Here is a 16,115-nt window from a genome sequence, read left to right as displayed (position 1 = left end):
CTGCAATTGCCACATGTTCCTTGGAATCCTCCTTTAGATCCATGGCCTTATGGACCATGTGTGTGTTTATTCCTGTGACAAATGACCTTGGCTTCTACAGTACACCCATGCTGTCAAGGTCAGAGGCAATGAGATCTGATGCTAGTTTCTATCTTGTGGACTCTAGCTCTTGCTTGTGGGTTCTAGCTTATCATTACTCTCCTCAGCTTTATACCCATCTTCCCATCCTGGATGCCTCCTTGTAGCCTTCCAGCTATAACATTAGATGAAAAGATGCCGGACTCACAGATTGCAGAACCAGCTTTCATGTGACATGTGACAAATCCTGTAGCACGTTATTTCCTGGGGGTTTTGTTGCTGTCATGGAACCCTAAAATGATTTATCCAGTAATTCTACTTTCTTATTTCTTTTGTTCTTTCAGGCAAATTTGGAGCCCCAAGTAACTGAGACCATGAAGGGAGGAAATTATTCGATGGTATCTGAGATTGTGTTGGTGGGACTCACCAGTTCTTTAGAGTTACAACTTGTCCTTTTTCTGGTTTTCTCTATGTTCTATATGGCAGGTATTTTAGGAAATGTTTTCATTGTGCTCACAGTGATCTCTGACTCCCACTTACACTCCCCCATGTACTTCTTACTGGCTAACCTCTCCTTTCTTGACATGTGGATTTCCTCCGTTACAGTTCCCAAGATGATTTCTGATCTTTTCAAGGACAGAAAAGTCATTTCTTTTCAAGGCTGCATTGTTCAGATGTTCTTTATTCATGTCTTTGGAGGAACTGAGATGGTGTTGCTCATAACCATGGCCCTTGACCGATACATAGCTATATGTAGGCCTCTCCATTACCTGACCCTCATGAGCTTCAGAACTTGCAGTTTACTCATGATGATGGCCTGGATCACTGGAATCATCCACTCATTGATCCAAATAGTATTTGTTGTAAAACTACCATTCTGTGGCCCCAATGAAGTAGATAGCTTTTACTGTGATCTCCCTCGATTTATTAAGCTTGTTTGCACAGTCACCTACAGACTGGAGTTCTTAGTCACTGCCAATAGTGGCTTCATCTCTCTGGGAACTTTTCTCATCTTGATTATCTCCTATATTTTCATCTTGGTCACTGTTAGGCAGCATTCGTCAGGTGTCTTGTCCAAGGCTGTCTCTACACTGTCAGCTCACATCACAGTGGTGGTCTTATTTTTTGGTCCATGTATCTTTGTTTATTCATGTCCATTTCTCACAGTACCTGTGGATAAATTCCTTGCCATTTTTGATGTAATAATTACTCCATTTCTGAACCCCGTCATCTATACTTTAAGGAACAAAGAGATGAAGGTGGCAATGAAGAGAATATTCTGCCAGTTGTTGACTCCCCAGAAGTTGTTTTAAATGATTGTTTTTCAGGAAAAATGTATCTGTAACATTTCCTGTCCATGTTATAAAAAAGAATTCAAAGAAACATAGCATCATGGATACTTTGCTTATAAGTTCTATTACCCACATGGATAATTTTCTTGATGTGTGTTTTCTTGCACATAAACAAGGAAGATACGCTATTCTTTCTTATGGGATGTGTTGGAATAAAAAGTATTAAAATAGAACTGTGTCCACAATTTTCCCAAATGTCCTTGATAAAGAGGATTCTGGATTGGGCAGTTATATTCTATTCAGCATTTTGAGCAGATTCCTCCTTTCTCAGATTGATTTAAGGGGCTTTATGATGCATAATATTTAAATATTTAAGGGGTATTTCTTTTATCCTTCAGTGTATGATGCCCTTCAATTAACAAAAATAAAGTCATTCTTATTTAAAATTTTTTTATTCACAATGTCAACCTAAGTAGGGTCACAACATTATGGGCTTGTTAATTTTAGTTAATGCATACAGTAACTATAAACTAAGCCTTATAATTACTCTAGTCCTGTCAAAAGTTGTGTCCCAGCAGCGTCACGGCATTTGAAAACTGGGGGCCTGGTTAGGGGCAAACATAGCAATCTCCTTCCGTTCCAGTTTGTGCTTATCCTAATTACAGTTGAAATCAGCAATGATTTCTCAGAGTTAGGAAAATTTTTCTCCTTCTCAGTGTTATGGTTTAGATATGAGGTGTCCCCCAAAAGCTTATGTGTGAGACAATGCCAGAAGTGACTGGATTACGAAAGCCTTAACCTGATTGGTGCATTAATCCCCTGATAGGGATTAACTGGGTGGAAATGGAAGGCAGGTAGGGTGTGGTTGGAGGAGGCTGGTCATTCGGGATTTGCCTTTGGGGTTTATATTTTGTCCCTGGTGAGCCAAACTTAGTCTCTCTGTTTTCTGATGGTCATATCCTGAGCTGCTTTCCTTCACCATATTCCTCTACTGTGATGTTTTGCCTTACATCATGCCCACAGCAAGGAAGCTGGTCATTTATGGACTGAGACCTCTGAAACCAGGAGCACCAAATAAACTTTTCCTCCTCTAAAATCGTTCTTGTTAGGTCTTTTGAAAAAGCTGATCAAAACATTCAGTGATGTGGTTACAAGCACAGACATGTGAGAGCCACTGCCTAGCTTCTAATCCCAGCTTTGCTTTTTTACTAGCTCAAATAGTGTATTATTCTATTTATGCCTAAATTCCATAATCTGCAAAATAGACCTGGATTAAACCTGAAATTCCTGACATTTCACTATTTTAGACTAGAAAATGGCAGTTCCTTTTGACTAATAATATTTTCCTCATAAGGTTTCAAGGATTAAATGAATTAATATTTGTAAAGTACTTTAAAAAAATTTTAATTTTTTGGTCTAAAGTATTATAAAGTACTTGTTCAATAAAATGAAATAAAACATTAAAACCACTTCTCAAGTGGGAGGGTGTGGGGGTGCATGCCTGTAATCCCAGTGACTCTGGAGGATGAGACAGAAGAATCACAAGATCAAGGCCAGCCTCAGCAATTGAACAAGGCCCTGTTTCAAAGTAAATAGCCAAGCTCTGGAATCAATCAATCAACAGATGAATGGATAAAGAAAATGTGGTATAAATATACAGTAGAGTATTACTCAGCCATAAAGAAGAATGCTGGTAAATGGATGGAACAGCTGGTAGATGGAGATTATCATGCTAAACAAAATAAACCAGCTTCAGAAAGCCAAAGAAATGTTTTCTTTTGTTTGTGGAAGATAATCCAAAGCGAGGGGGGAGAGAGAAGAGAGAAAGAAAAAAGCAGGGGGAGAGTGATCCCATTTAAAATAGAAGAAAGATCTGTGGACTAGGTGAAGGGGACTGAAGGGGAGGGAAGAGGGTGGGATAAGGGAAGAATAGCAGAATGAATCTGACCTAACTTTCCTGTGTACATGTGTGAACATACCACAGTGAATCTCACCATCACATACATCCACAAGATACTATCTCTCTCTCTCTCTCTCTCTCTCTCTCTCTCTCTCTCTCTATCCTGAGTTGTCTATTCTTCCCATGCTCCCCTTCCCTACCCCACTATGAATCAGCCTCCTTATATCAAAGAAAACATTCGGCATTTGTTTTTTTTGGATTGGCTAACTTCACTTAGCATTATCTTCTCTAACTCCATCCATACAAATACAAAAAATATATTTTTGTATTGGGTATTGAACCCAGGGGCACTTTACCACTGAGGTACATTCCTGGCCCTTTTATTTTTTTAAATTTTGAGACAGTGTCTCACTAAGTTGCTTAGGGCATTGCTGAGTTGTGGAGGCTGACCTTGAATTTGCAATCTTCCTGCCTCAGTCTCCCAAGTCCTGGGATTACAGGTGTGCACCACCATGCCCAGCCTTTATGTTGCTTTTTAATATGCTGGAATAAGTTTTCGAGCTGATTAATTTATAAAATTATATAGACAGAGCCGGACATGATGGCACATGCCTATAATCCCAGTGGCTTGGGAGGCTGAGGCAGGAGGATTGCAAGTTTGAGACTAACCTCAGTGACTCAGCAAGGCCCTAAGACTTAGTTAGTGAGACCCTGTCTCAAAATAAAACATAAAAAATGGGCTGGGAATGTGGCTGAGTAGTAAAGCACCTCTGGGTTCAACACAAAAAATATAAGTTATGAAGTGGTATGATAACTCAGCAGACTCAAACAAAGAATGTAACTAGGACTCATGGGCTTGTGGATGCTATGGAAAGCGCTGGACACCATTGGGTTACTCTTCAGAGCTAATGCATGCCCTGAAAGAAGAGAAGTTCTTGGAAAGTAATGATGTCTCAGGGCAGGGTGACCCCAGCATGACTGGGAGGTTGCACCCTGCTTCACCCTGTGGCCTAACCAGCACCAGCAAAGTCTGACGAGATCTGACACTGCCAACCTCAATAACCTCACTGAACTTTCTTTCATTCTTTTCTTCCTTCCTTCCTTCCTCCCTCCCTCCCTCCCTCCCTCCCTCCCTCCCCCCTCTTTTTCCTGGGGATTTAACCCAGGGCACTTAACCTCTGAATCACATCTCCAAGCCTCTTTATATTTTATTCTGAGACAAGGTCTCCCTAAGTTGCTTAGAGCCTAGCTAAATTGCTGAAGCTGGCTTTGAACTTGTGATCCTCCTGCCTCAGCCTCCTGAGCTGCTGGGATTACAGGTTTGTGCCACTGTGCCCTGTGAACATTTTTTTTTAAAATCACTTTCTCCCTCCTGCTGTGCATGGCCCCAAGCTGTTACTTGAACATATCAAACTTGTGTCTCTTGAGGACTGTACACTGACTCTTCCCTCTGCCTGCAGAGCACGTTGCACAGGTGTATGCAGGGCTGGCTCCTTCTCATCATTCAGATTTCAGCCTGTCAACTCCAAGAAAGACTCCTTTCTAAAGTAGTTCCCTCTTGCCTCCCTACTCCAGTCTTTATTATGTACTTGGTTTAATGTCTCTATTGGAAAGAGTGCTTCCTAATATTTTGTTAATTACATTTTCTCCACAGGACTATGTGCTCCATAAAGCAGAAACTGATTTCTTGTTCATTTGTACCTAGAGGGATGCCTAGCCTAGAGAAAGGAGTCAATAGTTATTTGTTATTATATAAACAGCAAAGGCAAATAAAAGCTAAGAGGAAGAAAGAAGCAACTTTTCCCCATCTGCATCTCAAATGATGAGAAAATCTGGTAGATTTACCACAAAATATGAAAATAAAAACTAAAAATAAATCAACACACTGGAGTCTAAAGTATGTTTTAAAGTTACTTATTGTTAAGCATATGAGAAAAAGGAAATGTTGAGTTAAAGTCATTTCATTAAAATATAACTGTCACTTCTTGGCATATTTCTTCTTGGATCTTCTTTTATGTATTTAAAATTGTATTACAGGGCTTCCAATCACTCCTGCAAGGTAGGCGGGCCTGCGACCCACCTGCAGAAGAGGAGCAGCTGCCTGCTGAGAGGCTGAGCCGCCCCCTCCCCCTGCGCCGGCATAGTAGAGGGAACTGTGACCAAACACAGAGCAGGCCCAGCGGCCTGCTGAGGGGCAGAGCCGCCCCCCACCCCCCTCGCCTGCCAGGTAGGGGAAGGGGGACCACCGACAGAAAAGGCCCAGTGGCCCGCGGCGGGACAGAGCTTCCAATCACTCCTGCAAGGTAGGCGGGCCTGCGACCCACCGGCAGAAGAGGAGCAGCCGCCTGCTGAGAGGCTGAGCCGCCCCCTCCCCCTGCGCCGGCATAGTAGAGGGAACTGTGACCAAACACAGAGCAGGCCCAGCGGCCTGCTGAGGGGCAGAGCCGCCCCCCACCCCCCGCGCCTGCCAGGTAGGGGAACTGTGACCACCGACAGAAAAGGCCCAGTGGCCCGCGGCGGGACAGAGCTTCCAATCACTCCTGCAAGGTAGGCGGGCCTGCGACCCACCGGCAGAAGAGGAGCAGCCGCCTGCTGAGAGGCTGAGCCGCCCCCTCCCCCCCGCGCCTGCAAGGTAGTCGGAACTGTGACCACTATCAGAACAGGTCAGACCTGCAACAGAGAGACAGAACAGGCCCAGTGGCCTGAGGAAGGGTAGAGCCGCCCCCCCACACGCCTGCAAAGTAGGCAGACCTGCGACCCACTGGCAGTACAGCCCCAGAGGCCTGCAGAGGGGCAGTGCCGCTGCCTGCGCCTGCAAAGTAGGCAGAACTGCGACCACCGACAGAACAAGCCTAGCGGCCCGCAGAGGGACAGAGCCGCCGCCCGCGCCTGCAAGGTCGGCGGACCTGCTACTGACTGGCAGAGCAGGCCCAGCGGCCTGCCGGCATGGTAGGCACATTGCCCCAATTGGAGGAGGGGCAGAGCCGCCACCCGCGCCTGCGAGGGAGACTTTGCAACTATACAAGACCAATATAAATATATAGGGGGAAAATTCAATAGCACAACAGTTTCACCAAGTAGAAAGGAACGCGAACAGTATGAAGAGACAAGGAAAGAAAGGACCACAAGCATTGCAGGTCAACTCAACGTTAGAAGAGGTAATAGCTGCAGCTGATGGAATGTCAGATAAAGAATTCAGGATATACATGCTTCAGATGATCTGGAGTCTCAAGGAAGACATCAGACAGCAAAATCAGACAATGAAAGATCACTTCAACAATGAATTACATAAACAAATCCAAGAAGCAAAAGATCAACTATACAGGGAAATAGAGGTTATAAAAAACAAACAAACAGAAATTCTAGAAATGCAGGAAGTAATAAGCCAACTTAAAAACTCAATTGAGAATACTACCAGCAGAGTAGAACACTTAGAAGACAGAACATCAGACAATGAAGATAAAGTATTTCAACTTGAAAAGAACATAGACAGCTCAGCAAGACTGTTAAGAAACCATGAGCAGAACATCCAAGAAATATGGGATAACATCAAGAGACCAAATTTAAGAGTCATTGGGATACAGGAAGGAACAGAGTTTCAAACCAAAGGAATGAGCAATCTATTCAATGAAATAATACGAGAAAACTTCCCAGACTTGAAGAATGAGACAGAACCCCAAATCCTAGAAGCCTACAGGACGCCGAATGTGCAAAATCATAAGAGACCCACACCTAGACACATTATAATGAAGATGCCCAACATACAGAATAAGGAGAGAATTTTAAAAGCTACAAGAGAAAGGAAGCAGATCACATTTAGGGGTAAGCCAATCAGGATAACAGCTGATCTTTCAACACAGACTCTGAAAGCTAGAAGATCCTGGAATAACATATTTCAAACACTGAAAGAAAATGGGTTCCAACCAAGAATTGTGTTTCCAGCGAAATTAAGCTTCAGGATGGAAGATGAAATTAAAACCTTCCACGATAAACAAAAGTTAAAAGAATTTGCAGCTAGAAAACCATCTCTTCAAAACATCCTTGGCAAAACATTACAGGAAGAGGAAATGGAAAATAACAATGAAAACCAACAGTGGGAGGTAGGACACTAAAGGGGGGAAAATAATCAAAGTGGAAAACAAACCATATTTAGTAACATAAATAAACAAATATGGCTGGAAGAACAACCCATATCTCAATAATAACCCTAAATGTTAATGGCTTAAACTCACCAATCAAGAGACACAGGCTAGTAGAATGGATCACAAAACAAGACCCAACAATATGCTGCCTACAGGAGACGCATTTGATAGGAAAAGACATACATAGGCTGAAGGTGAAAGGTTGGGAAAAATCATATCACTCATATGGACTTCGGAAACAAGCAGGAGTATCCACACTCATATCAAATAAAATAGATTTTAAGCCAAAGTTAATCAAAAGGGATAAAGAGGGACACTACATACTGCTCAAGGGAACCATACACCAACAAGACATAACAATCATAAATATATATGCCCCAAACAATGGTGCAGATATGTTCATCAAACAAACTCTTCTCAAGTTCAAGAGTCTAATAGACCACCATACAATAATCATGGGAGACTTCAACACACCTCTATCACCACTGGACAGATCTTCCAAACAAAAGTTGAATAAGGAAACTATAGAACTCAATAACACAATTAATAACCTAGACTTAATTGACATATATAGAATATACCACCCAACATCAAGCAGTTACACTTTTTTCTCAGCAGCACATGGATCCTTCTCAAAAATAGATCATATATTATGTCACAGGGAAACTCTTAGACAATACAAAGGAGTAGAGATAATACCATGCATCCTATCTGATCATAATAGAATGGAACTGAAAATCAACGATAAAAGAAGGAAGGAAAAAGAATACATCACTTGGAGAATGAACAATAGGTTACTGAATGATCAATGGGTTATAGAAGACATCAAGGAGGAAATTAAAAAATTCTTAGAGATTAATGAAAACACAGACACAACATATCGGAATCTATGGGACACATTGAAAGCAGTTCTAAGAGGAAAATTCATTGCTTGGAGTTCATTCCTTAAAAAAATAAAAAACCAACAAATAAATGATCTCATACTTCATCTCAAAATCCTAGAAAAAGAAGAGCAAAACAACAGCAAAAGAAGTAGAAGGCAAGAAATAATTAAAATCAGAGCTGAAATTAATGAAATCGAAACAAAAGAAACAATTGAAAAAATTGACAAAACTAAAAGTTGGTTCTTTGAAAAAATAAACAAAATCGACAGACCCTTAGCCATGCTAGCGAAGAGAAGAAGAGAGAGAACTCAAATCACTAACATACGGGATGAAAGAGGCAATATCACAACAGACACTTCAGAAATACAGAAGATAATCAAAAATTATTTTGAATCCTTATACTCCAATAAATTAGAAGATAGTGAAGGCATAGATAAATTTCTTAAGTCATATGATCTGCCCAGATTGAGTCAGGAGGATATAGACAACCTAAACAGACCAATATCAATTGAGGAAATAGAAGAAACCATCAAAAGACTACCAACTAAGAAAAGCCCAGGACCGGATGGGTATACAGCAGAGTTTTACAAAACCTTTAAAGAGGAACTAATACCAATACTTTTCAAGCTACTTCGGGAAATAGAAAAAGAGGGAGAACTTCCAAATTCATTCTACGAGGCCAACATCACCCTGATACCTAAACCAGACAAAGACACTTCAAAGAAAGAATACTACAGACCAATATCTCTAATGAACCTAGATGCAAAAATCCTCAATAAAATTCTGGCCACTCGGATACAAAAACATATCAAAAAAATTGTGCACCATGATCAAGTAGGATTCATCCCTGGGATGCAAGGCTGGTTCAATATACGGAAATCAATAAATGTTATTCACCACATCAATAGACTTAAAAATAAGAACCATATGATCATCTCGATAGATGCGGAAAAAGCATTTGACAAAGTACAGCATCCCTTTATGTTCAAAACTCTAGAAAAACTAGGGATAACAGGAACATACCTCAATATTGTAAAAGCAATCTATGCTAAGCCTCAGGCTATCATCATTCTGAATGGAGAAAAATTGAAGGCATTCCCTCTAAAATCTGGAACAAGACAGGGATGCCCTCTCTCACCACTTCTGTTCAACATAGTTCTCGAAACACTGGCCAGAGCAATTAGACAGACGAAAGAAATTAAAGGCATCAAAATTGGAAAAGAAGAACTTAAATTATCACTATTTGCAGATGACATGATTCTATACCTAGCAGACCCAAAAGGGTCTACAAAGAAACTATTAGAGCTAATAAATGAATTCAGCAAAGTGGCAGGATATAAAATCAACACGCATAAATCAAAGGCATTCCTGTATATCAGCGACAAATCCTCTGAAATGGAAATGAGGACAACCACTCCATTCACAATATCTTCAAAAAAAATAAAATACTTGGGAATCAACCTAACAAAAGAGGTGAAAGACTTATACAATGAAAACTACAGAACCCTAAAGAGAGAAATAGAAGAAGATCTTAGAAGATGGAAAAATATACCCTGTTCATGGATAGGCAGAACTAACATCATCAAAATGGCGATATAACCAAAAGTTCTCTATAGGTTTAATGCAATGCCAATCAAAATCCCAACGGCATTTCTTGTAGAAATAGAGAAAGCAATCATGAAATGCATATGGAAAAATAAAAGACCCAGAATAGCAAAAACAATGCTAAGCAGGAAGTGTGAATCAGGCGGTATAGCGATACCAGACTTCAAACTATATTACAGAGCAATAGTAACAAAAACAGCATGGTACTGGTACCAAAACAGGCGGGTGGACCAATGGTACAGAATAGAGGACACAGAAACCAATCCACAAAACTACAACTATCTTATATTTGATAAAGGGTCTAAAAGCATGCAATGGAGGAAGGATAGTATCTTCAACAAATGGTGCTGGGAAAACTGGAAATCCATATGCAACAAAATGAAACTGAATCCCTTTCTCTCGCCATGCACAAAAGTTAATTCAAAATGGATCAAGGAGCTTGATATCAAATCAGAGACACGCCGTCTGATAGAAGAAAAAGTTGGCTACGATCTACATACTGTGGGGTCGGGCTCCAAATTCCTCAATAGGACACCCATAGCACAAAAGTTAATAACTAGAATCAACAAATGGGACTTACTCAAACTAAAAAGTTTTTTCTCAGCAAAAGATACAATAAGAGAGGTAAATAGAGAGCCTACATCCTGGGAACAAATCTTTACTCCTCACACTTCAGATAGAGCCCTAATATCCAGAGTATACAAAGAACTCAAAAAATTAGACAATAAGAGAACAAACAACCCAATCAACAAATGGGCCAAGGACCTGAACAGACACTTCTCAGAGGAGGACATACAATCAATCAACAAGTACATGAAAAAATGTTCACCATCTCTAGCAGTCAGAGAAATGCAAATCAAAACCACCCTAAGATACCATCTCACTCCAGTTAGATTGGCAGCCATTATGAAGTCAAACAACAACAAGTGCTGGCGAGGATGTGGGGAAAAGGGTACACTTGTACATTGCTGGTGGGACTGCAAATTGGTGCAGCCAATTTGGAAAGCAGTATGGAGATTTCTTGGAAAGCTGGGAATGGAGCCACCATTTGACCCAGCTATTCCCCTTCTCGGTCTATTCCCTAAAGACCTAAATAGAGCATGCTACAGGGACACTGCTACATCGATGTTCATAGCAGCACAATTCACAATAGCTAGACTGTGGAACCAACCTAGATGCCCTTCAATGGATGAATGGATAAAAAAAATGTGGCATTTATACACAATGGAGTATTACTCTGCATTAAAAAATGACAAAATCATAGAATTTACAGGGAAATGGATGGCATTAGAGCAGATTATGCTAAGTGAAGCTAGCCAATCCCTAAAAAACAAATGCCAAATGTCTTCTTTGATATAAGGAGAGTAACTAAGAACAGAGTAGGGTCGAAGAGCATGAGAAGAAGATTAACATTAAACAGGGATGAGAGGTGGGAGGGAAAGGGAGAGAGAAGGGAAAATGCATGGAAATGGAAGGAGACCCTCAGAGTTATACAAAAGTACATACAAGAGGAAGTGAGGGGAAGGGGAAAAATAATACAAGGGGGACAAACGAATGTCAGTAGAGGGGGCAGAGAGAGAAGAGGGGAGGGGAGGGGAGGGGAGGGGGGATAGTAGAGGATAGGAAAGGCAGCAGAATACAACAGACACTAGTATGGCAATATGTAAATCAATGGATGTGTAACTGATGTGATTCTGCAATCTGTGTATGGGGTAAAAATGGGAGCTCATAACCCACTTGAATCAAATTGTGAAATATGATATATCAAGTACTATGTAATGTTTTGAACAGCCAACAATAAAAAATTAAAAAAAAATTGCAAAAAAAAAATAAAATTGTATTATACAAAATATAATTGTATGGTTCTACAATAACCTTGGTCATTTGGTAATGTGGTATGTAAATCTTCTGATGAAAAATGTGCTGGTGTGTAATTCTTGGTGGCTATGTGGCATCTATTTTATGGATTTAGATATATTGCTTTAGTCAGTAGTTCATTGCTGGACATTTAAATTATTTCCAGTTTTGAGCTACAAACAGCCCTCTTATGAATATATTTTTTTGTTTTTGTTCCTTTCTAGGGATTTAAACCAGGGGCACTTTACTACTGAGCTATATCCATAGCCCTTTTTATTTTTTTATTTTGAGACAGTGGCTCACTAGGTTGCGGAGAGTATTGCTAAGTTGTTGAGACTGGCCTTGAACTTGTACTCCTTCTTCCTCAGCCTACTGAGTAGCTAAGGAGTGTGCCACCATGTCCACCTTCATTCTGCTCTTATCTATCTTCTTTCATTTAATTTAGTCTGGTCTTTTTCTGGTTTCTCATTTTGGAAAGTTAGATGATTTTTTGGTTTCTATTGTTCTCATATATGCATTTCCATTCAAGTACCTGTAGGCTTGTATACCCCACAAGTTCCTTTCTCAGCATGTAAAAATTTCGTTGTTTAAAACACAAATTATTTGGAAGTTTTAAAATTTCCAAATGTGGGGCAGAGGATGTACCTCAGCGATAGAGTGCTGGTCTAGCTTGCATGAGGCCTTGGGCTCAATCCCCAGCACCATAAACAAACAAACACAAGTTTCTAAATGTGTTGGGTGGTCTTTGAGTTGATCAGTTGCTGTTCTTTGTAAGACTTAACATGATACAATAATCCCTGAAGAATAATACCAATAACAGAATTAGAGGGAAAGATTACAGGACTGTGAAAGAAAATTACTTTTTTGGTTTGTTTGTTTTGGTATTGGGGAATGAACCCAGGGGTGCTTAACCACTGACCCACATCCCCAGCCCTATTTTATATTTTATTTAGAGACAAGGTCTTGCTGAGATGCCTAATTCCTCACTAAATTGCTGTAGCTGGCTTTAGACTTGCAATCCTCCTGCCTCACCCTCCTGAGCCACTGGGATTACAGGTAGGAGTCACCAGCCTGGTGTAATACTCTTGATTTAATATGTTGAAGGAAGTATTTAATTTCACATCAACTACTTCTATTGACTCATTTTGAAGCAAAATACTTCTTCCATCCATCTAGGCACAATTGCATCTAGCACAAGGAAGATGCTTTCCCCCACCCCTTCTGTTCTTTTGTCCTTTTTATTCCCTAGGACTCTGAGGTATAATTCCCAGGAAAATTCAGTCAAGGGAGGATGGACTATTCCCCCAGACTCAGTGCTATCATTTGGTCACCAATAGTTAGTGCTAATTAGAATATTTTTTACTTGAGAGAAACAACATAAGTTTCTTTGTTTTTGAAAAGGCCACAATCTCAGTCAGAATGTAAAATTTTCCTCCTCTAAGTTTAGAAAAACGCTCCCACTTCAAGTGCTATCATGTAAAATGTATGTAAACCAAATTCTTTACAGTTGAGCTGACCAGACATGAATCGAACCTGTCTTTGGATAGTGGATCTGCCCTCAACTATTGATCAGTAATTATCTCCCTTTTTAATTTAAGACAAAATTTAATTATTGTTTTGACATATTTGTTCCTACATGTTCTAGACAAAGCATGGAGAAGAGTAATAGGATGAGCAGCTATAGTTTTTGTTAGTGATGTTGGTAGATTTGTTTTTTTTCTTTCTTTTTTTCTGGATGGAGAAGACACTAAACTGAGTCCTGAGCAAAGGGTGGAACATTGAACAGAAGCAGCTGTTCCAGGATGACGCAATAGCATGACATTTTCATGTTTTCTGTCCCACATTCCTTTCTACTTCTCTAATTCTGTATTTCCTATTAGTTTTTCATAGTAATTTCTCCAATTATAGTTTCAGCTTCTGTGTGTTGCAAACTCTGAATTTCTGTAACTTAGTTTTCAGCACAGCGCAAACTAATTCCTGTTTTTCTCTTTAGGAATTATAACTCTCATGTAATTGAAGCTTTTTATCTTTTCCCCCAATTTTGAGGGTATTGATCTACATTTGAAGAGAATAGGTTCTTTGGTCTGACTCAGGAGAGTTCTTGTTCTCACTGGCTGTCTATGGACTGGAGTGACATTTTCATCTTGAGCAAGAATCATTACTGGTGCTTAGAAACAATTCAGCCATTTTTCTTATTTTTTAAAATCTTTTCTATGTAACTCAGGTGAATGGACAGTGGAATACAGTAAGCTTCAAATTGGCAAGAAACTTTTCCACAGGGAGGTAAGATCGGGTACAGGAGGTTTCAGAGGTGTTGTGCTAATTTGTTTATGTCCCTTTCTGTGGTGTGCTGGGAAGTCGGGGGACAGTTGGAGAGCTGTGGCAGAAAGCATAGCACAGATAGGAGCACATTTAACCAAAGGGAAGAATATGGTGAGACTCAAGGGTCTGCTGGCTTAGCATGAAATGATTTATTTGAAAGTTTCTGGAAGGGATAAATCTGGAGGATAGGAATTAGAGGAGACCAGATCAGTGAGAGAATGACAGAAGAAGTTTGGACAGTAGAGTGGGCTATGAAGATAGTGACTACAGAGTAGGAGTAGATGTATTATGATAAGAGAGGAAGGAGTTCTGGCAATGAAATATTAGATACCCCCAAACTCATTTTACCTTCTATGAAATTCTACCAAGTTCTCTGATAGTAAAAGCTGCTTTGTTGAATTCTTGAAAATTATCTTTGAATTTAGGTCATCAGTATTTTTAACAGAGTAGTGTAATAAAGAATGCCTGAAATCTGGAGTCAACCTGTTTTGGTGTATTTTTCTTTAAGGAGAAATACATGTGCTCAAATAGAAAATTTATGAAACAAAGTGGAAAAAGGAGAAAACCCACGGTATCTTCATAGAAAGATAGCAACTGGTAAAATTTTGACATTTTCTTCAGATGCTTTTAAAATTTACTTCCATTTTTTAACAATTGTAAGAATTGGGTTTGAATTTAACACCTAGCTGTGCAACATTAGGCAATTTATTTAAACTCTTTTGAGTCCTTGTTTTCTAATCTGTAAAACATAGATCCCTGTTTACAGCTATTTTTTTCAACAAAAGAGATGAAAGATTTTTTAGAGGCCATAAGCTTTTAGGAGGAAAGGAAATTAATGTTATAAACTTTGATATGTCTATTTTGAAGGAAATGATCACTAAAAAGGGTAAAAAATAAAGATCAGCATTTATGATAAGATAGAACTTGAGGAAATTGTCTTATTTGCAATTACATGAGAGAATATGAACATTCTCAATTTAGACAAGTTTATAATTCATGGGTCTAATCATGAGCTGAAAAATTCAAGAACCGAATTGTAAAAGTGGGGGATTATTTCTGAAATTCAAATATGAGGCTGGAAGATGAGGTTCACTGGGTATCTCAAAACATGTAGGATGAGGATAATGAAATGGAAAAAATGAAAGAAAATAAAATAAGGGGGATTAGAGTCAGGAGGCACAGTATGTAAAGTCAATAATTTCAGAAGCACAAGAAGGAACTGACTTAATTTGAATGGGAAGGCACAGGGAGTAGAGGGTGGAGAAAAGTATTAGAAAGATTTCATCATAAATGTTGGGGATAAGTAAGAAGGAAATGAAATATATTGGTAAGGAAAGTAGTTACCATTATATTAAAAAAGAATACAGCAATGTGTCATTGGAAAGGGATAGTAACCATAAAAAGAATAAAAAAGTATAGTAGGACTTTGATATTAGCAAGAGGGTAATATAATTAATATGAGTTTTTTTAAAAAAATGAATACAATCTTAAACCAGCAAAATTTTAAGAGGAAAAGATTACCTTTTTTTTTTTTGGTTGATAACATGATTGTAAACCTAGAAAGCCCAAGATATATCAGTAAACAACTTCTGAACATTTTAAGGTGGCTGTGTAAGTAAGTAAAAAGTAAGTAGCTTTTCCATTTTATCACATTTCCTATTCTGTGGCATTTTTTTCCATGTAGAAATTGGGTAGTATAAGTCTCTGTACTTCTGATACACCACTCCTTAAATTCTTAGGTGCTTTTGTTTACATTTCCCCCTTCTGGACTGTACTGTGAAGCTCAAACTAAATCTGAGGTTGTATGATCAAATGATCCCAAAGATTTAGGCACAGAAAAAGTTTCTGGGGCTAGCTCTCTGTGACTCAAGCACAGTATAAACTCTTAATTGTACAATGGCAAGGTGACCTTCATTTTTTGATATCTGGGTCATTACTCCATAGCCAGGACGTCCTTTTCAACTTGAAAACTTTTCCTGCCTCATGTGCTCCTCAGGTAACAGGAACTTCAGGTTCAACCTTGCACATGAAGTTG

General features: G+C 39.4%; 1 protein-coding gene across 1 annotated transcript; it reads left to right on the top strand.

The window, feature by feature from the left end:
• Positions 1-449: 449 nt before the first annotated feature.
• On the top strand, positions 450-1,391 carry LOC114084972 (olfactory receptor 4F21-like). The gene has a single exon (XM_027926104.2). The coding sequence runs from the start codon at positions 453-455 to the stop codon at positions 1,389-1,391; it is 939 nt and encodes a 312-aa protein (XP_027781905.1). The 5' UTR covers positions 450-452.
• Positions 1,392-16,115: the final 14,724 nt, after the last annotated feature.

This window comes from Marmota flaviventris, chromosome 2 (assembly GCF_047511675.1).
Source record: "Marmota flaviventris isolate mMarFla1 chromosome 2, mMarFla1.hap1, whole genome shotgun sequence".
NCBI classification, from domain to species: Eukaryota; Metazoa; Chordata; class Mammalia; order Rodentia; family Sciuridae; genus Marmota; species Marmota flaviventris.
Note: the sequence above shows the minus strand (reverse complement) of the source record. Positions and strands in the feature narration are given on the sequence as shown.

Bases quoted from the DNA above. Each gene is read 5' to 3' on its own strand.
- LOC114084972 (XM_027926104.2), top strand. From the start codon at position 453: ATGAAGGGAGGAAATTATTCGATGGTATCTGAGATTGTGTTGGTGGGA.